The sequence below is a fragment of the Excalfactoria chinensis genome, chromosome 2, assembly GCF_039878825.1.
Source record: "Excalfactoria chinensis isolate bCotChi1 chromosome 2, bCotChi1.hap2, whole genome shotgun sequence".
Classification (NCBI taxonomy): domain Eukaryota; kingdom Metazoa; phylum Chordata; class Aves; order Galliformes; family Phasianidae; genus Excalfactoria; species Excalfactoria chinensis.
The window spans coordinates 23944954-23966628 of record NC_092826.1 but is presented as its reverse complement, the minus strand read 5'-3'; the positions used below and the strand labels follow the sequence as shown (position 1 = coordinate 23966628).

Genomic DNA, 21675 nt, shown 5'->3' with positions numbered 1-21675 from the left:
TTGTTTTCTTTGAGAATTAGGAAACTTTTGCTGCCTTCTATTGTAAAATGATTAGATAATCTGTTTCACTGAATGCCTGCCAAAAGAAAGAAGCTTGTAGTCTTCCTCAACATCACCTCTCTTATTGACCCTTGTTCAGCCCCAACCCTGGTAGTTCTAAGAGCTCTGTCCAGGAGCATTGAAGAGATTTGAAAATATGGAGATCTTACAGCAGCTTTGACTTAGCTGTATCATTTGCTATAAATTTAGCTTTTCATTGATATAATAGACATCTTTTTTAGAATGGTGTTGTTGAATCATTGTCTTTTAATTCAAGTTTTATTCATGAGAAGATACTGGAAGAAACATTGCTCTGTAGGTAGCTGAGAATTGTTGTATGGAGGGAGAAAATTACCAACAGTAGTATGGGCATCATGACTTCAGAACAAGCCTTTGACAAGTAACTTTGCTCATGCTCAGAAAGGCATATCTCAGATTCTGTGATGACTTTTTGTCAAAACACTTTAGATATCTTCCACTGTAGGGATTTTAGCAAACAGTCATGTTACATCATATTTTGCATACAATACTTTTTCTTAACATTTACACTGTTAAAATGTTAAAATAAGGCAAAATCCAGTGTTTCAGCTGCACAAGATGAACAATATTAATCATTTATTATACTGATAGGCAGATAATCTATTCACTATTCCTTCACTTTACATACACAATTGTATTTCACATTGCATAGAGCGAACAAGCAGGTGTGAATTTAAATCACTGTGTGGAGCAGGAGTAAAGCCATGGGAATGAGCTAAATTAATCTTACTTCAGTTTTTGTGCCTTTCTTCAGCAAGGCCCCATCCTGCACTCCATAACATGCCATGGCCAAGGCTGAAGGAGCCTGGGGCCATAAGGCTGTTTCTGAAATGGCATTTAGTTGCCTGAGTTCACCTGAGGTCATGGATTAATTTCAGTGGGATTTCAGTGCCAAAATAATCTTGAAGAATCTAAGCCTCACTGCATGAGATACATTTCAAATAAAATGCATTTCCTTCTGCTTGTTAAGTAAGAGATGCATTTGAGAAGTTATATAAAGCTAATCTTCTAACCTGCTTCTGAAACAGCTCTCTGTGTATGGAAGCAACGCAGATTTAATGACTTTAAGACACAGCCCAATTTCCTTCCTACATCAGCGTATACTGAGTGCAATGGCCTGGATATTCATGGAGGTGCTGGTAAAAAATGGTGTGAAATAAAAAAGACAGGCCAAATAATAATAATAGTAATTAATTAAAATTAAAAAAAAAAAAAAAGAAAAAGAAAAAGAAAAAAAGGAAGAAAAAAGAGCTTGTTCCATATTATATTTCACATTTAAAAAAATACCTCTCTAGCTTAATAAAAAGCAGAGCACTGGTAATTACTAAACTGTTATAAAATCTTCACTAGGTCTTGTGTTCATTTTAGTGTTAACTTTTATTAGTATTATTACAGATTAATAACTCAGTGTAAGATCCAAGGAGGCACAATTTTTTTCAAAATAATTGTTTTTTTTTCCCTTAACATGGTACAGAAAAGAACATCCAGGAGATAGACAAAGTAGACAACAATAGTCTTAGGATATTAAATTTAATTATAGATTACACAGAATATGATGTAAAAACAGCAGTTTACTAGAATAATATAACCTGCAAAATGTGAAAATAGTTTAGAAAATGGATTGTCATATTCTCTGACACAGCAATAGTCATGAAAGGTACACTTATAATGTCATATGTTAATCTGTGTATTAACTATGCTATCTGTCATTTAGCCAGGATTCCAAGACAGATTAAAGGCATTTGTTTCTGAAGTGCCTATGTTTTAATTCAGTAAAGTTAAACAGCAAGATTGAGAACAGAATATTTTTGTCAACTACTGCATGGAGATCTATCCCAGATAAATGCTTCTTCTATATACTTTGAGTTCATAGTGAGTAGTTGAAAAACTACAGACAGCACAGACCTGTAAGTGGGTGGTTTGACAACTGGAAATATTTCTTGGTAACATATTGAAGTGTAGACATGCCTACTTCTTTTTCCTATTCCAACCTTAATCACATTTCTTCGGAATTTGTATCGTACATTAAAAAACGAACAAACAAATAAAACCAACCCAAACAAAAAAACACACGTGTAGTTGTAAGCGGGAGAAAGATTTCTAGGCCTTTTCTTACATAGTTCAACAAGGAAAAATGTTGCAAGTGTCAAAGGATATGATGACCACAACAACATCAGCAGGTGTAATATTTTTTTCAGGCATGTTCATGAAAGCAGAAGAAAAAAAAAAAAAAAGAAAAAAAAAAAAAAAGAAAAAAAAAATCCAACCCCAACACGTTTTAGTTTCTTTTGAATATACAGACTGGCCCAAACATAGACATTCTCTTTATCAATCTTATTGTTACAAAAACTGTACATTACAAACAGTATAGAAATGAACTTAAAGGAATGTGCCACACATCCTGGCTAATTTTCTATATGCAGTTTAAAAATACAGCCTACTCCCTTATAGTGCACAGTTATTGTGTAGATAGAATACATCACTAGTTAAGTGGACATGAGAGAAGAGTTTTAATTTTCCTCAGCACAGAGAATGAGAGCCAGTTCTGCTCGGTAAAGCTTTCCTCCATCAGACAAGGCCATGATGCTTTTCTTGTATGTTGCAAGGTTGTTAATGTCTAATTCCTATTTAAAGAACAGATAATGCTCTATAATCCTGTTTAGTTACCAGCATGAACAAGTTTGCTGCCAATGGCAGAAAATAAGGAGGGGAAAAAGAAGAAAAGAAAAAGAAAAAAAGAAAAAAAGATGTTCTCAGCCTTTCTAACAGTAATGCATTGAAAAAGTTGTTGTATATTTATATGATCCGTGTTATAGGCATATGTGGGAGTGTTGAGTGCTGATGCCTCATAAGCAAGGTTGTGACAGTGTTGCTGTGTAATCACAGTTCCCTTAGTTAAGGCTTTACACTGCCATGACTTCTGCCGAGATTTTTAGTTGTGCCTTGACTTCAGGAATTATGACTTAGAAGTTCTATATTTATCTTAATTGAGTGGATTAAAGTGTCCTTAAAATCCAAATTAAATCTAATCTCTAAGGGGAAGAAAGCCCTCTAGGATTACCTTTTTGTTCTTTTCACAGAGATCCTTCAGCAGTGCATCAAGTTCATTTTCATCTATATATCCATTGCCATCCTGAAAAACAACATGAAAGAGAACATCAGGCATTTATTCTTCTTTTCAGAGCTTTTCCACAAATTTGGAAAATAAGTGCCATCAGACTAATCAATTAATAAAAAGGCTTTCTAAAGACTTACTTGATCGTACATCTCAAAGGCTTTATTGAACTCTTTTGCACACATTTTGACACCCTAAACATCAGAAGGAAAAAAAAAAAGAATCCATTTATGTCACTGAGTATGTGTAATACCAACAGTTTAACCATAAGACAATGAATATTCTTACCTGAAATTTAATAAGAAAATTTTCCTGTACTGGGAGTAGCCTTTGGAGACAAAAAACAAAGGTCAACATATTTACTGTAATTGGTGCTTGATATTTGCTGTGATAGGAGACAAGAGGCATACCTGGCCAGTTCAGTAAGCTCCAACTTTCCATCATTGTTTGCATCAAACATCCTGAGCTGGAAGAGTAGATATCTTTACATTATTAATTGCAATTAATTAACGCAGTAAAGAATCTAATCACTCTTAATCATATATTGGTTTAGAGTGCTTTCCATTCAGCCCTTGAAAGGATAAGCTCCCGCTGCATATATTTGTTATTAGAAATAGCTGGAGATATTATCCCTGCATGGAACTTCCTCTCCCATTTTTTTCTATCTATACAGATCAATTTTTCTACTTTCAAATAGTATTTTGCCTTTGCTGTATAAGAGACACAAAAGCAGCAAACTGTACAAAGCATTTTTAGTCATGGTACTGAAAACAAACACCACCACCCACACTCATCCTGTCATTTTCAATCACGGTAATTCCAGATGTAATTTTTAGATAAGAGGGAAAGTTGAATTGTGTACCGAGGTAAGTGTACATCCTTTCAAATACAGAAATAATGCCATGAAAGAAGACTCATTTTCATTTTTCTAATGTACGATAAATGGCAATGGAGAACAGAGAAAGAGACCAATTCTATAAACATTTATTTCTGCATAACACCTTGGCTCCTTCTAACACCTCCCTTCCTTGTATAAAAGCATCTGCTTTGCATGCATTTCACATGAAGGAGTTACATTTGGAGGAGGTAAACAGCGGGAGCTGTAAAGTCATTTATTTTGATAGATTGTTAGTAGGTGGTTGTTCCTGCCTGCAGCTTCTGGATGCTGTATGTTTTCCATTAGTCTTAGTTCCGAGTTTCTGGGGAGCTTACGGAAGAACTGGTTTTAAAAGTTCTTTCCTATTGCTCTTAATTCTTTGTCAATGTGTCTCTCTGCAGAGGCACTTAAATACAGAAGTCCAAAAGCTCCTTAAATGAATAGGAAATGTGTTTTATCTTCACCAGGGAATAAACAGTGACACTTGCTAAATGTAAATTTAGGTAAATGGGTTGTACTAGTTCAACAAACCAGCAGTCGTCTGTCAGGAAAGAATCAAGTCTTGAACAACAGTTCTCAGACTTCAGGTCAATTTGAGAACTTGTGTATTTACCTAGCATGTTTTTGACAGCTGAAAATATTTTGGGATGAAACCAAAACAGGAAAACAAAAGTGCAGTGTTAGAAATTTAATGCAAACAAGAGTTCTGAGTCTTTTTTTGTCTTGAAATTTCCCTTCAGATGATACCAGTAGTGGTCTATACCATGCAGCACAATAGTGGTAGATAGAAGGAATGCCCCAAGGAAAAAACTGATTTAAGGCCAGGGAAGTGACAGTTTGGTTGTAGTGTATATAAAAAACATTAATTTATTCTTTTATAATTGCATAGAGGAAGTGAGAAGAGTGTGGTGCTTGTAAACCTGTTAAGAAGCCATCATACATTGATGGCTTTTAGGATAAGAGACAAACACTGCAAGCAGGGAAAATATACAAAGTAATCACAAATTAATTTGATTGAAGTATAATAATGTAATTAATCTTATGACAAGCACAGTTTTTCTCCTGTGAGCTCTGAAGATTTTGGTTTTACCCTTAATGGAATGGGGAAGTAAAACAGGAACATTCTTTGCACCACACTATGACAGGATCTACTGCATAATAAGCACTGAGAAGGTTCAAAGTCCCTGAGCATTTTTGTAGTAGCACTGAAAATTGCACAACTACAGAAGTACTTGCAGCACTTGATGCCATCTCTGTGCTGCAATGACACGGCAGCCTGATTTGGTCTGATTATGACTTAGTGGGGCCCAAGTAATTTGGAACCTTTCAGCAGCTGAAGATAAATACAGTCTTGATGAAATATGCCTTTATATAATCTTACCATTATTTCTGTATATTCTGTTAGCTTTGAGTCTTCAATCTGCTTATTTGCTTTCTGTAATAAATCTTTCAAGAAACTCTGTTAAAATAAAGAGAGCGTAACAGGTGAATTTTTATCTATAGTATAAAATGCTTGACTTGCTAACTTCAAATTAGAGTAATGGGAAATACTACTTTGCTCCCACATTAATTTTTATTGTTGCAGTTCAAAATAGTAAGGAAAGGCATAGCAATTAACAGTTAGGTCTGTAACAGTTTCTTTATGATAATTTCGACTATAATACACACTTTCATAAAGCATTATACAATGTATGACGTTTGTTGTAAAGTGAATGTGGAAGAAATGGCTTGGCGCTTAAGTATACTTCTTCCTAATCCGATCTATCAGTAAATTAAACTAATTAACCTTGAGACTCCTTGGAAAACTTGGATACCATCATCAAAACAATTTTACAAAGATCAGCGATTAGTCGTTTTCCTCCTTGGTGATGGCAGTACCTGATGCCAGAAGTGAATGTGTTAACCTCAGTCACTCCCTCTCACCTCATACTTCAAATCTGTATGGCCAATTTTGCTAGTTTTTGTTTGTTTGTTCTTTTCTAATGAGAACTGGATGTAGTATCCTGTGGCTTTCTAATCAGATACTTTGAATAACAGCCATTTTTACTTTGAAAAAAAGTATTGATTCTACCCATGCAGAGGTTGAAGCTTCTGTACTAGATTGTTACAAAGAGTATGGCTGGAATGTTGCAAATAGACTTCACTATAGAACATGTTTAACCTTTTTTGCTTTCATGGAAAATAGGACTCACCTGTTCACCCGAATGTATTGTGACACGATCATCAGAAAGGGTAGTTAAACACAGGAATCGGCTCCCCAGGGAGGTGGTTGAGTCACCATCTCTGGATGTATTTAAGAACTGTTTGGATGTGGTGCTCAGAGATATGATTTAGCAGAGGGTTGTTAGAGTTAGGGTACTGTGCGGTTGTTGTAATGTGAATGTGGAAGAAATGGCTTGGCGCTTAAGCATACTTCTTCCTAATCCTATCTATCAGTAAATTAAACTAATTAACCTTGAGGCTCCTTGGAAAACTTGGATACCAACATCGAAACAATACTATATATAATATAGTACTGTATACTATATATAATATAGTAACTATAATACGGTACTATATGGTACTAGGCTGTGGTTGGACTTGATGATCCTTGAGGTTTTTTCCAACCTGAGTAATTCTATGATTCTGTGATCTACATCTAAACTTTCCATGTCACTGTCTGATCTGAGCTGTTGCCAGACTATTCCCAAATATACAGCGACGGAGAGTCTGACTCCTAAGACAGTTCCACTGCCAGTACTGTTGGAAAGTTTTGCTCATTTCCATCCTAAACTGCTCTTAGAAAGTAATTAGGTAGGTGTATTCCTTACATAATAAATATTTAAAATGTTTGGGCTTGGCAAAAAATACCAGTTATTTCTAAAACTGAAACTTCTCATTTGTGTCTTATATTTGGAGACTTGTTTCTCTGAGATCTCATAGCACATGAGAGATAGGACCATTAGGGATCCAGTTAAAATTTCTTAATTCTTCAACTGTCCCTAAATCAGCCCTGCCTTTTAAACTCTATTTTAAGTTATAGCAGCTGGCAACAGTCTTTAAAGAACTGTCTAACTGCTGGGTAGTTATCAAGAGCTGCATGCTTGGCCTCCTCCTGCTTGTGACAACTTCTGATACACCAATATGCTGTGAGCAGGCAGCAGCAGAATGTGCTTGTCTGTGGGCTACCTTGAAGGGGGATTCCTTGGCAAATGCCATACAGGTACCAAACTCAAATAGGAAGGGAAAAGGAATAAATTGAACAAAATAGTCCAAACTAGTTGGATAAACACTGCTAGGTCTCTTGCTATGAATGATTTTGATTCCTCTGAATATAAGCTACAGCAACTGAATTGCGGAAAAAAGCTCCTTTCTACTCAGAGTCTGCTGAAAATGGGCAGCTTGCCTATGAGGAAAGGCTGAGAGAGATCAAATTATTCAGCCTGAAGAAGATGAGGCTCAGGAGAATCTCATCAGTGTTTATAAATACATGAAGGGAAGGTGCAAAGAAGACAAGAGACAGTGGGCACAAACTGGAGCACTGAAGGTCCCTCTGAGCAGCAGGCAGCTCTGCTGTACTGAACAGTGCCAGAGCACTAGCACAGGTTGTCCAGAGGCTGTGGGGTCTCCTCCTTGGAGACCTTGAGAAGCCACCAGGCCATGGGCCTGGGCCCCCTGCAATGGGTGTCCCTGCTGGAGCAGGGGTGGGAGAGATGGCCAAGAGGGCCCTGCCAGCTTCTGTGATCCTGTGACTCTGTGATTCAGCTTCTACAAATTTCTGTTATGTTTAAGACTTGGGTAAATCATTCTAGTTTCAACTTTTGTTAATTCTGTAAGACTGAGGTGACTAATGGAATGATTCTGCCCTTTTTGTGCTTTTTAAAACTGATAGCTAACTCCCACCAAGTTAGCTGAGCATGGGCACGACAATTCCAGCTGTGTTAACAGTAGCACAGTGGAAACTGAACAAGTTCTATGATACTTGAGAGGGCACAAGCTGCCCAGTAGCATAATGATTAATAGTAATGATGCCCTTAGGAGGGGGGAAAAAGAACAAAAACAGAGAAAAAAAAACCCAAAACACAAAACAAACAACATCACAAAACCAGCCATCTACCCTAAACAGCCTCTAAGAAGAACAGCGTGTCTTATACAGGACTGTCTGGTTTCCAGGGGCAGAAATCATCTTTCCTACTTCTCAGTGAGAGCATCAGCCATCTAAAGTCACTTGAGACAAATATTCATCTGAATTAAACCACATTTTTGGAAACATTTATCAGATTAGAGATTCACTTTAAATGATTCACTGGTGATAAAAACACCAGCTAATCATATTGCTTTCAGTCGTGTCTGAAATGCAAATATGTGTACCAGTGGGTATGAACAAACAGATCCAATGTCTGTAATCCAATCTTGAATCACATTTTGTGCACACTCATAAGTATCAGCTTACCTTAAGTTCCTCAGAATCAATGAAGCCACTGTGGTCACTGTCATATTTTCTCCATGTCTGCAATCAGATAATTTGATAGTGAATTTACGGCAATCAGGTCTTTGGATGATTTTACAGAAGGAAAATTTTCACAGGGTACCTGCATGAAGTCTTCACTTGACTTGAGCTGCTGGCACCTAAAGAACAACAGGAAATTCTCTTCTGTCGGCAACACCTGAGCAAGCTGTGACGGATTTAAAAGAAAAGAAATTAAATTCTGATTTTCCATTAGGCCAGATGAGCTTTTGAACGGGTGCGACACACTTAAAAGATTGTGAAGTTCTTTGTGGTCCTACTGTCCTAATGTAGCTGCACAAGAACCTTCATCCCATAAGCCCAGTCATCAGGATGATGCCTCTGAAAGGCTTCTGGCTTGCAGCTTTTTCATATTCATCCACCTCAAACAGAAGTGAGGTGTGAGATAAGGCAGTGAAACAGCAGTTTACTGAAGGAAAAAAGAGAAAAAATTGACCTGTTTAAAGTCAGGATCTGTGGTGATCACCTCAGAATCACTGTGAAAGGGAAAGAATGAAACAAAAATGTTTAATCTGTGAAGGACCGTGAAAATTAAGAAAATGAGAAAGAATACTACTACATTCTGAGTATGAGGAAAAAGAGGCAGGAACACGTGCGTAGGGAGAGCAGAAAAATAAACAGGAATAAAAGAGAGTATATGAAAGTTGGTAGGGCAAGGGGATGGCAACCAGTTGTCATTTATTAGATACAGAAATGTGTACAAGAAGAGCTATAAATATCAGAAGGACATCAGAACGACTTTTAGCCCCACAGAATCAGGGGTGTTTTTTTCCAATGCCTCTGTGTCACAAAAGGCTTTTTTGAAATCAGACATTATTGTACTGATTTTTGAAAATGTTCATTTACTATAACTCAATTTTGGCAAGTGACAAATGTAGAAGATGGAGAGCATGCTATATAATTTAAAGCAAAATCATGATTTGTTTTTAACAAAAGCCCAATATTTCTTTTTCTGTGCTTAAAATGTATGAAATATGTTTTGATTAGAGAAAAATTTTAACTTGAAGAATAGACCAGCTGTGCTTACAAGGAAGAGAAAACAGGGAAAGCAAGATTTCTCAGCTTCATTCTTTATGAAAAATGACATCTGCAGACTTCCTGTAGCCCCATCTTAAATTTGTATTCACATTCTTGTTTCTGTGCATTCATTTCACATGCTCAGATTTCTTGTTCTGCTATTGCCTCATTAATGCTATCACCCAACTGCTCAGGTTTTTTGGGGGTTCCCACAGTGTTGCAGGTGACTTCAGCTCTCTCTCTCACTCCAAAGGCACAAGGATATGAAAACAGATCTCTGGTTTCTCTAAAATTATCTGCTCAAGAAGTCAGTCATATTCATTGAGTGCTTGTACAACTGAAAACACACATCAAAGTACTCTTCCTGCAGAACAGAGCCATTGATTACAGACTGCCAGGCACATCAGAGTGTTTTGAGTGCTTTTGCTAAATGGCTGAACAGCAAACCTAATCAACTTAAACAATGTGTTTTTGTCAGCAGCTTTTGAAATCTGCTCTGTTATAAATAGCAAATAACGGATAAGTATGCATTCATATAGGTGTAAAAGCTAAATCTGTGGAATTTAGTACTGATTTATGGAAAATTTTCCTTATTTCTCCCATGAGAAGCTCTGACTTATGGAATAAATCGGCAGTGCTGCTCAACAGCAAACACTGCATGGAAGAACTGATAAAAACACACAGTTTTGGAAAGAGACTGCTTATGACAATGGGACCTTTCCAAAGAATCATGAACAGCTTACTAGCAGTACCAAACTGGCTATGAGGCACAGACTGTATTACCTCTGGAAGAAAATTGCCATATTTTAAACTGAATCTCCTGCCCTTGGTAGGTCACATACAGAGGAAAAGCACAGCCTTTTACACTACAAAGGTGCAGTAGCTCAATATGCAATATTAGCTCAGATTCCCATCAAAGGTCTTTCAAAAATCCATGTTCCACATCTACATTTTAATCCAAGTGTTGGCCTGAATGAATACAGAAGGTGAAAGAAAGGTCTCTTACAAAATGATAAGCAAGTATAGAGGTTTGGCTCTGCACTTAGCTTGTGGATGCTGGCTAAGACCTAGAGGACAAAGTGCAGTGTGCTTCCAAAGACGAAGCTGACATTTAATCTGAACACAAAACCTAAAATCCACTCCTCCCTCTACGAAGCCACCCAGGTCCCCTCTTTATCTCAGCCCACAAAACTCATCATGTGAAAGACGTTTTCCTTCATCTGCTGAGGTATCCAGTCTGATGAGTGGGAATCCAAATGCCCTTACATATATATATATTTAAACAACATTCACACTTTTTTAATTCAGAAAAAGTGTTTACTGTATTATGTAAATAGGAGCAATCTGGAATTGCTGAGAGTTCTTATTTATAAGGAAAGAGAATCAAGTCCAAATACCAACTTTAATATTGTACTGCACGTAAAACTTAGGCTGAGTCCCATCAGCACTTTCCAAATCAAGCTTCATGCTGATGTCAGTGAAATAAAATATAGATATTGGGTTAGGAAACTGCTATATTAGGAGAAAGAGTCCCTTCAGTCACTAAACTGAGTGCTGTCATTATTCAGTGGCTTCAGTGGATGCTGAGTATGCTTGGCAGCTCACTGGAGGTGGTAAGCACCTTACCGTATTAGGCCCTGTGGGATTTGCTCACCTTTACGCATTAAGTCAATAGTACAATCAGAAATAGAACTTGAAAGGCAAAACTCTCAGTTATCTTCCCTAAGTAAAGAACAACAGTCACTGCAGGCACTGTCTACTCATTCTTCTTGCATAATGCTTGCTATTACACAATTCAAAAGTACTAAATTAAATGGGATTGTTCAATAATAAACGGGTGAGCAGTTGGTAGCGCAAAAATAATTTGTAGTGCTAAGTGCTGTCAAAAGATGCATTTTAAAATCACTTGTAACCGAAAGTAAAAGAAACTGTGTTTCCATCATTTAGTCATACCTAGGTTTTCATCTAAACAAGTATGTTCAATTCAGACACATGACTGAGGAGAAAAGATGATATCCTGAAATGATGTGTTATATCAATAGTGATATATCCTACTGTGTATTACAGGCCCTATTCTGTCTCCTATTTTAAAAATAGCTACTGACCCAAGGTTGGTCACTGTAGAAATTTTGCAGATCTGGCTTGCTTCCAGTTGTCTCTTAATTAGCTCTCTAGATCATATTTCATTCTATCAGAAAAAAAAATATAATAATAATCACATTTTATAATAAAACTGCGGTCTTACTGCACTCAGTGTAACATGAGTTGTAGATTTAGGCTTGAAATAGTGGTTTCTCAAGCTGTAACCCAATGAACTCTCCTTTCTGATTTTTGAACAATGAAAGCATGTGAAAATACAATGGTTCTCTACTTCCTAGAAAGTCATCTAAATTATACAATTGTTGAGAGTCTGTAAGTGTAGAAATGTTGGCTGACTGCATCTTTGTCCTCTTTAGAAACTGGTAGAAAGGAATGGGAATATTCTGCCTTGAAAAGAAAAGGCTGGATCACAACTACTCCTAAAATTTTGTTTAAGTTTGCCATTACTAACATATTATTTTGACACTCTGCATTGTGCACTGAGTACACATAGTGACTGCCCAATTACATTCAGTTGTAAGTTACCTAACCACAGGAGCGGTGAGAGTGTTAGTTCAAAATCATATGTAGAAATAAATCATATTTACCCTCCACAGTTTAGATTCCTAAAATAGAGCCTTAAGCTGCTTTACAGGAAAACTAAATCGCTGTTGATGTTTATTTATACTGAATCAAACATGCAAAGTTAAACGAAGTGTAGTTAAATATCTGGCAAAGGGTAAGGAATATTTTGCTTTTGGGTAAGGAAAAAAAAAAATCATTAGTGAAAAAACACTAAAAATAAAAAAAAAATATTCTTTCTATAGGTAAATGCATTAGTCATTTGTTATAGGGTGACTATCTTACCTCAACAATTCCTATTTTTCCATCAGTAGCCTTGCCATACTGGTCCACAAAGGCTTTCATTTCGGGTGTTAAATCCTGTGAAGTTACAATGAGATAATCAATATTTTTCAGACGCGGAGAAACACATGCAAAGTACTTTAATATTCTATTAGTTGTCAATAAATTTACCACATTTGATGAAATATTCAAACTTAATTGTAGCTGGATACCTCAAGCTGAAGTGAAATTGAATAATTATTTTTGGATGGATAACGTCGTTGTGATAAATTTTACTTCCTAAGGGGTGATATTATAGTCAAGGTGAGTGACTGGTTTCTAGATACTTAGAACTCTTACTTTAGTTTACAGAATAAAGAAATTGAGAAGACAGATGTGTTGAAAGATATGTGTAACTGTTCCTTTGTTTAAGAGGATGACAGTGAAGTTCATGAGCAATTATTAAACAGTTTTCTCAGTTTTCAGTATTAAATGACAAACTTGAAGGCAGTGCAAAATCCTCCTCAGTAAGGAACATTTCAGTGCAATAGCTCTGAATATCAATATGGCCTTTTCACATCTTTGAGCTTTTTTTACCCAAATAATGGATGCTTTCTAGAACTAATCAGAATATTGTATTCCTCACTGTTTAGTATTTAGTTATCACAAAAACAGAATCCAAATGTCACTGCTGTAATTTAGAAAGAGAGAGGTATGGGAGAGAGACAGGTTTGAGCAGCACCTTAAATCTGATGTAGTAAAGCCAGCATAATTGTTTATTTCTTGTATAAGTTATGGCTCCTACTATATATTTGTACTCAAAGACTGCCTAAGCTACAGCAAAGGTGCCAGCATCAGGATGAATATTTGAACATCTGATTTGACAATTCAACTGGACTTGCTTTGCCTTGCTATGAGCTGCCATCAACTTTCACTACTGATTAAACTTCTATTTTCACTTGTATTTCTTGTCACTCTGAGCTAGTAAAACCATGCAGCAAGAACCAGGACTACAGCTATATTAAAATAACTGAAAATTCTGTGCTTATAGATGAAGACACAGCTGTTTTTAAAAATTAAAATTTCAGTTGCTGTAATAGTTCTGATTATATAGGACCTATGTGAATTTCTCACTGGAGACACAGGGACTCTCAGCTGTACGAAGTCTGTTGAAGTTTGTCCCAAATTTCAACTTCAAAAGCTAACTTAAATGTCAGTTCTTTCTGATGATGCAATCATGGCCTAGTATCCTATTTATGTCAAAGTCATCCATGGCAGGTTAGTAATTTGCCACAGCTTTAATTAGAGATGTAGTTATTAATACAATGCAGTTCAATGTCACCTCTCATCTAATGATCCCAAAGTGGGCATAAGTTTGCTTAGTAGTTGGAATGGAGAATTTAGACACCCGGATTTTAATTAGTCCTTGTTAAATGTTTTGCTAATTCTTCTAGTATCACCTCCACAGTGCCAAACAGAAGGCATAGCTGCTTAGAGGCTAAATGAAGCAGGATGCCTGTGCTTGTCCTCGAGTACATAGTCCAGAAAGTCTTTTTTTCTTTTTTTTGGTGCTCATTTCAGCTGCTTTTGAGGTAGCTGACAAGTCATGTTATTCATATACGCATTCAGTTAAAAAACTTGTTTGAACTTAACCAAGTGTAGTTGCTTAATGCTTGAAATTAAGAAAATAGCCCTTCACACCTTCATCTTCCCTCCTAAAGCTTAAGAGTCACTTACTCAACCAAGAGGAGCTGTAGGAAAAACAGCTCTGTTTTGGAATGATTTTTGAAATGTAAGGATAGATGGCACTACAGAAGCTCTTACATGATTGCATTCATAAATGTCTATTAAATATTGAAATTAATATTGAAATATTGAGAAATACTGTCCTCATCTGTATATGTAGAGAAAGTGAGTTAACAGATGCGGAGTAACTTTCCAAGATCCACTCATCAACCCTGTATTGATTTCTGTGTCACTCACTTACACTCCACAAGTTCTTCTCATAACTGGCACACTTAGAGAAGGTATTGCATAAAAAGTAGGGCACAGCAAATGGAAGCTCTGTCTATATATTATACAGGTTTTATCTTTAAAAAGTGTCAGTTCTTTCAAAATAAGTATGTCAGATCAATTCACCAGCTACCACAGTGCATGAAAAGAAAACACATAGTGTGACCAAAGAGAAGCCCAAGCCCTTAAACCTAGTACACATCTATCCTCTGGATCGTTGGCAGTTCCAGCAAAGGGGGTAACATCAATCAAATTGCTTGCTATTGCTCCATCTTAGAAAAAGCATCTGCGAAAGTAGTACAGGCTTACTGAGTGGATTAATAAAAAGATTAGAATTAGAACATAATTAGAACAGCTCTCTGTAGCTGGGAATAATACTTGGAAATGTTAAACCATCCGATTCAATGACAGAATCAATGTGATTCTTTAATGCATATGGCATGACTGATGTAAAATCCAGCTATGAAGAATGCATAATTGAATATTTCAAAAATAGTGAGCAGGAAAGTGACTTGAAATACAGAAGTTAATGATGACAAAGAAGCTTTGGCATGTTAAGGGAAGGACAGACAAGGAAATGACATATAACCTACACTGGTTTCTCAATGTGTCCCTTCTGGCAAAAGAAAAGAAATTTAAAGCTACTGAATTAGCATTCCACTAGACAAGAGATGCATTAATGAGATGCTTGTTTGGCAAATGAACCTTCAAATCCAAGAATCAGCTTGGATTTGAAACCTAAAATGACATATACCCATAATCCAGAAAAAGACTTCAGAGATCAAGGTAACATCTATGAGGCAGAGCTAATAAACCGTGTACCAAATTTGACGTTGCTACTGTGAATTGCTCTTTTCAAAAGAACATTCCAAAAGCAGGCTTGATTCAGAGAAATGGCAAAAGAAAGCTTAATTAAGCACCTGAGTATTTTCAAAATAGAGTGTGAGATACAGGGAGATGTTACTCAAAAAACAAAACCAATGATGAAATGTAGCAGATAAGAGCAGTTCTGCAAAGCTCTTCTGTGTCACTTTAAGCAAGCTCTGTGTTCAAGAGATGCACACTACTTTTGAAAAAGAAATGAGTCTGATTTTGAAGTAACTCGTCTTTTTCCTTCAAGCTTCAAATTCATATTGTCATCATTTCTACCGAGAATGACATTGACACTAAATATAAACAGGCTTTAGTATCTTCTTTCTAACAAATAAACATAAGTTTCCTGCACTTCTCTATGGAAAAGAGATGTTTTGTATTGAAATATCTTAGTTTTTCTGTGTGTGTGTGGAGGGGGGGGGGGGGGGGGGGGGAAGAAGGAAAAAAAAAAACCACCTACTCCCTGTGAAAACTACTTTTCTGTATGTTTTTTTGAGGCTTTTGAAATTTTAGTTTGTACTTATTAACACTCATGAAAATGGGTGTCTACAGAAATTGCCGTAAGAATTCACTGGTACTAACTGTAGAAATGAGGCATTGCTGGAAGACAGATTTTCAAGTGTGTGAAGTCTGCACTCATAGAATTACTAAGAAGAGAACTACAAGAAGATTTTCCACAAAATTTAAGCATGTGATTGTTGTTTTTTTTCCTTTGCTTCTAAAATATAAAGCAATATTAAGGTACGTTATTGAAAGATTATCTTTCAATTCAGAGGGTTGTGGGTTTTTTTAATATAAAATAATAATTTATTTTCACCATGCACACATGATAATTGGCTATTTTTTTCCCCCTTCTGTTACTTCAGAAGTATTTTAGCATGGATTGACTTGAGTAGACTTGGTAATGTTATATATTTGAATTTGGTGCTAAGTAGCTTGTTTTAGAAACTGATTACCCACAATTTATTTGTTAAAAAGATTCACTTATATATTAATCCAGATCTTTTCATGGAATCATTCCCCTCTCTTTCTCTGTCCTCCTCCCTGCACTCTCTCTTTATTTTCCCAAGTGGTTATAGTTTGGAGGAAATTAATTAAAACATTAATAGCTCAAGCATAGAATTGCTTTGACAAGAGTGTCAAAAACGTTGCTGTCTCTGTTAGCAATCTGAACTACCAGGATTTGGTGCTCGTATTCCTGGTGTGCAACACTGGCAAAGGGCAAAAACTGTTTAGCAGTCATCTGCAGATCTATTTACTGACCACCAAGGGGCAGGAATGCATTTCAGCCCGTACTGTCCATTAAGCACTAAATTAAAAGAGCCCAACTAACTTGAAGAGTTAGGTTTTCTTTTCTATTTACTCTCCCCTTTTTAAAGAAATATATTTAATTTTTTATGTATCCGTGTGTATCTGGATCAGGTTGCAATAGGATGGAGTCCACCCATGAAAAAAGGATAATGTGCATGCATTTCTGACTTTTCTAGTTAAGCCTTTTGAGCAGTACCAGCTCACAGCCTGGTGAGATGTGAACAAGACCTGCTCTCCAGCTGAATGGACACCCCTGACACCACCTTTCCAAAGCAGAGGGATGTTTCGTTTAAAATCTGCTTATTTCTAACCCATCTCCTTCTCTGCCTCGTGAGGCTAGTGCATGAGATGTGTTAAGGCAACAAGAAACAAAAGGAACCAAGGCACTGGAGTTTGCTCAAGAAAACTCTTCCTTCCCAGAGGAGATGGAAAAAGTGGGGCGAAAGCATAACTTACCAAGCCTGCCTTCTTCCGCGCCTGCTGCAGCTCCTGGATGAAGTTTTGTAGCTCTTTCCCATCCATGTACCCATTGCCTACAACGAAAAGAGTTACGCTTGGTGTCACCACTCCCTCCAAACTCTCTCCACTCTTCAGCGCTGCCAGGGATGTCTCTAGCCCGTGTTCTCCCTGCGGAGCTGCTCCCGCACTCCTCGCCCGACCTCAACCCCAGCGGTGCGGCCGTGCCGGCTGCGGGATGGGGGCCAGGGAGTGGTGGGACCCCCAGCCTCCCCCTCTCATACCCCCCGCCAGCCGCCCCCCTGCCACCCCGGGAAGGGGAAAGGAGTCACCGTCGGAGTCGTAGTGGTGCCAGATCTCAAAGAACTGGGCGGCCGAGATCTCCACGCCCTGCAGGTGCGTCTCCGCCGTCATGATGGGGGTGCGGAGGGGCTCAGCGGGGGCGCTGTCCGCGGTGCTGACTCTGCCCGCGGCCGGAGCGGCGACGGCGGCGGCTGCGGCGGCGAAGGCTCCGAGGGCTCCTCCCGCCGCCGCCCCGCCGAGGGCTATTTATGAGGCTGGCCCGGCACGGCCACTCCCCCCCGGCGCTTCCCTCCCTCTCCGCGGGCCTCGGCGCGGCCTCCCGCCCTGCGCGGGGGTAGCCGGAGTCTCCCGCCGGCGTCTGGGGCCCCGGGTCCTCGCCAGTCATCCCTGCCCCCGGGCAGCTGCCTCCCAGTGCGAGGTGAAAGCTGCTTGTTTGGGGCCCCCGGGCAGAGAAAGAAGTTCTCTCACTGATTTTCACCCCTCACAATGTTAGAGTGTGCCCATGAGATACAGAGGATGGTGGATGAGCAGGATGTCCCTGTTGAGCCATTGGGCTTCCATCTGGGAATGTCTTGGGTGTCTGAGCCGTGCAGGATGTCCCAGTGAAAGAAAAAAACACATGGAACGGTGTGTGGAGTGCAAGGAATCTGTTTTGGTCATGATATTTTTGTCTCCATAGCCCGGGAATGGAGATGGTATATTTAAATATTTGGTCCTAATTTCATACTAGCAGGTAGGAATGGAATATCACTCTTTCTCACTACAGAAATGTGAGAGACACTACCACAGCCACTTCTGAATGTTAAGAAAGCTCTTTTGGTACACCAGCTTTGAAGTCTTACCCTCCTCTAGCAGTAGTTTGGTGTGAGTATATGGTGTAACTTACCAAAGATTTTCCTTCTATGACAGAATAGCATGGTGATGGATCAGTAATAACTATTAGGTTCCCTTTGGGATGGGCGATTTCAGTCTTTAGGCTTACTTGGGTAAGTAAGCCTTAGATGCTGAACCTGCCTTTGTCCTACAGTGTCCCTCACATTCTACACTGAGTTAGCAGAGTTGAATGGCCAAGAGAGTTGACTGACAGAACATTACCAAATACCGTAGATAGTACTGTTAAGACGGGGGATAAGAACAGCTGGGAAGCTTGGGAATCTCCTTGCATTAAGTAATTGACATATGCAACAGTAAGACAGTAGTATGTTAAGTCTCATACATAATGTGAGGACCAGAATTGGGATAATGCATAACAGAAGATGGCAAAAAGCCAAGGGGGATGGATAACCCAGCAGGATGAGAGGAGGATGCTTAGTTAAAGTCTGACATGTCCTGAGAGAGATTTCAGTAGATTGGGTGGCTGAAATCTTGTATGCATTGTGGAACAAGATGTGGGCATAGCAATTAAGTAATCATGAGACCTTGTACTTGATTCCCTTCATCTTTCCATTCTCCTGTTTCTCCACCTGTTATGCGCAGCTTTTACTCATTCTCTTGCTGCTGTTTGGCTCTTCAAGGAGGTATATCATGTTGATCTATGTTTTGTGATCTGCTGAACAAAACACAGGTAAGATGAAAGGCACAATATTTGATAATTCATCTCTTTAGTTCAAAACAGTTGTGTTAGTGAAGACTGTTTACAAGAACTTAACAGCCACAAATGCCTTTATGCACTTTCAAAGTGGCTACACTAATATTAAATATTTCCTTTCAATCTGTTTTTGTGTGTTGCCTTGTGAAAAAAGAAAAAGGAATAAAAAGTCATGGCTATGCCGTTTTCCCATATAGGCACACTTTTTCAGGAACAGCTTTCTTTCTCAGAGTAGACTTCAGTGGGAACCAGATCCTGAAACTTCTGTGCCGCTACACCTTGTCTTATAAAGAAAAATCTCATGCTAATGCATTTCAAAAAAAAAAAAAAATAACAATAATGACAAGAAAACAGAGCATTCATGAGGCTTTTTCTTTTTTTTATCTTCTTTTTAACAAGAGCAAGTACCTGGCAGGGCCCTGGCCATGACAGCGGAAGTACAGTGAATTGAGCCTGGGACTATCTTTTTACCTGGGAAAGACAACAGGGTGCTAGTGACGCAAGGACACTGGAAGGAGACAAAGGTGGAATTGGCATTTCCATCATTTTTACACAGACGAGATCTGTGCCAATGAGGCAACCTCTTGTGTTTGCCAAGCGTATTGAATTACTAAGTTCAGTGCAGAATTTCAGCTTCCAACAGCATGCTCAAATGGAAACTGAGTATTTCAACAGTTCTTTGACTTGCATTTTATGTAGATTTCCTCCTTGCTGTGCACCATTTTCAAATGGCTCATCAAACCTTGTCCTTGTTACTTACCACTGACCCAGAAGTCTGCAGCTGGATGTTAGGGAAGAATTCAGTGTTGTTTGGGGCCAGCCCAACCTTTCTTAGATGACTTCTCAAACTTTTAAGTGGAAAGGAGCTGTAATATTTACATTTTCAGAAGTTATCTGAATAAAATATTTTGCATGAGTCACTTGTGACCGAGATGGTTTGGAAAAATCTCATAGAAACTTTGAATATACTCTGCTTCATCTGAACAGGAACATATATAATCATGTGCAGGTGGGATACTTGGATGCAATGACTTATCATTGTGCTAACAACTACAAAATCAGTATTGTCTACAGAACATTTATGTGTCATTGTGCATTCTGTCTAAAATAGTATATTGAAATGAATGGGTTTGTGTGTTCTCACTTCTGCACTTGAAGTGATTCTGCACAGACATAAAAGTAGCAGACATTTCCATGCAAAAATAACCACTTATATAACTAACTGCTCATCATATTTTCATGATTAATGAATTACCAAGCCACCATTCATATTTAATCCTGCTGGACTCTGCTTCTTATGCAAAACTAAATCGGCAACTGGTCATTTCAATTCCAAGAAGCTATTAATTTCCATTGGAAAAGAAAGCACAAGAAAAGGTTTAAAAATGCAGATATATACAGGATGTGATCCATAACCCAATGAAGTCCATGCAAATTTTTGCAATGACTCTAGAGGGCTTTATACAAGGACAAAGTTCTTCATATTTTCAGAAATTATATGTGTGGTAATATGCATATATACACACTAATTAATGAATTACTTCACCAAGAAGCATAAACCTTGTCATTCATTTCAGCTGGAGCTACTAGAAGTTCTTATTACAAAAAAATAAAAAAAATTAAAAAATGAGCCAGATCCATATCCAGCAGAAGTCAAGGAAGCTACAGTGAAGCCAGCTGGGAACTTAACCCAGAATCGAAGTGAATATGATTTTCTTTGAAAGCATTTGTTGTTCATAGGTGTTCATCAAATGCTTTTAATTAATATATTTTGCCTGTAGACTTTCTGAGACTGTCTAGTTATGACTACCAGACTTCTGCCTTCAGTCTCTGAAGAGAATCTAGATATAATATCCCAAGGGTTTCTCAAGATGTGTGGAAATCAGACACACCATTTATAAAAGCAACTCAGTCTAAAATATCACGAAATAAAAAGCAAGAAATAGCAAGGTTCAACCAGAAGCCCCAGTGGAGGAAGAGAAAAACACAAAAACATGTCATCATGGATTGAAGCATCTCAGACTTGAATTTTGATGAGCAGACACCCAAATCTAAATATTTTCAAATCAGAATATCCTACATGAGCACTACATCCTTTCATTAGAGAAAAAGGATATAGGTGATGTCAATACTGAACATGTGGCTTGAACTGAACTGCACATGTGGCTTGCCGTGGATTGAGGAATGTGTTATTTTCAAAATATTTCCATAACACAACTGGACTGTGTATTTCTTACCTGGGTGAGGCCACATTTGGAGTACTGTGTCCAGTTCTGGTCTCCACAATTCGAGAAAGACAGGGAACTGCTGGAGAGAGTTCAGCACAGGGCCACAGAAATGATTAAGGGCCTGGAGCACCTCCATTGTGAGAAAAGGATGAGAGACCAGGGACTACTCAGCTTAGAGAACATAGAGTGGGGATCTAATATCTAAAGGTCAGGATTGAAGTGGATGTGGCCAGATTCTTCAGCGGTTCCCAACAACATGACTAGGGGCAGTGGGCATAAACTGGAACACAAAAAGTTCCATCTGAATGTGAGAAAAAGATCTTTTCTGTAAGGGTGACAGAGCACTGGAACAGGCTACCTAGAGAGGTTATGGAGTCGTCTTCTCCA

At 38.1% G+C, this 21675-nt stretch overlaps 1 protein-coding gene across 1 annotated transcript; it reads right to left on the bottom strand.

The window, feature by feature from the left end:
* Positions 1-1592: 1592 nt before the first annotated feature.
* Positions 1593-17698, bottom strand: CALB1 (calbindin 1). Its single transcript, XM_072328490.1, has 11 exons — positions 17502-17698; positions 17170-17246; positions 12541-12615; positions 8642-8725; positions 8503-8559; positions 5452-5529; positions 3604-3659; positions 3482-3521; positions 3334-3387; positions 3140-3211; positions 1593-2702 (listed from the first exon to the last, which is right to left on the bottom strand). Exons 1-11 carry the CDS (start codon positions 17581-17583, stop codon positions 2589-2591), a joined length of 789 nt encoding a protein of 262 aa, XP_072184591.1. The 5' UTR covers positions 17584-17698; the 3' UTR covers positions 1593-2588.
* Positions 17699-21675: the final 3977 nt, after the last annotated feature.

Bases quoted from the DNA above. Each gene is read 5' to 3' on its own strand.
- CALB1 (XM_072328490.1), bottom strand. From the start codon at position 17,583: ATGACGGCGGAGACGCACCTGCAGGGCGTGGAGATCTCGGCCGCCCAG. The intron at 17,247-17,501 runs GTGACTCCTTTC...TTTTCGTTGTAG, and splicing joins GCACCACTACGACTCCGACG to GCAATGGGTACATGGATGGG. The intron at 3,522-3,603 runs GTATGCCTCTTG...TTGTCTCCAAAG, and splicing joins GAGCTTACTGAACTGGCCAG to GCTACTCCCAGTACAGGAAA.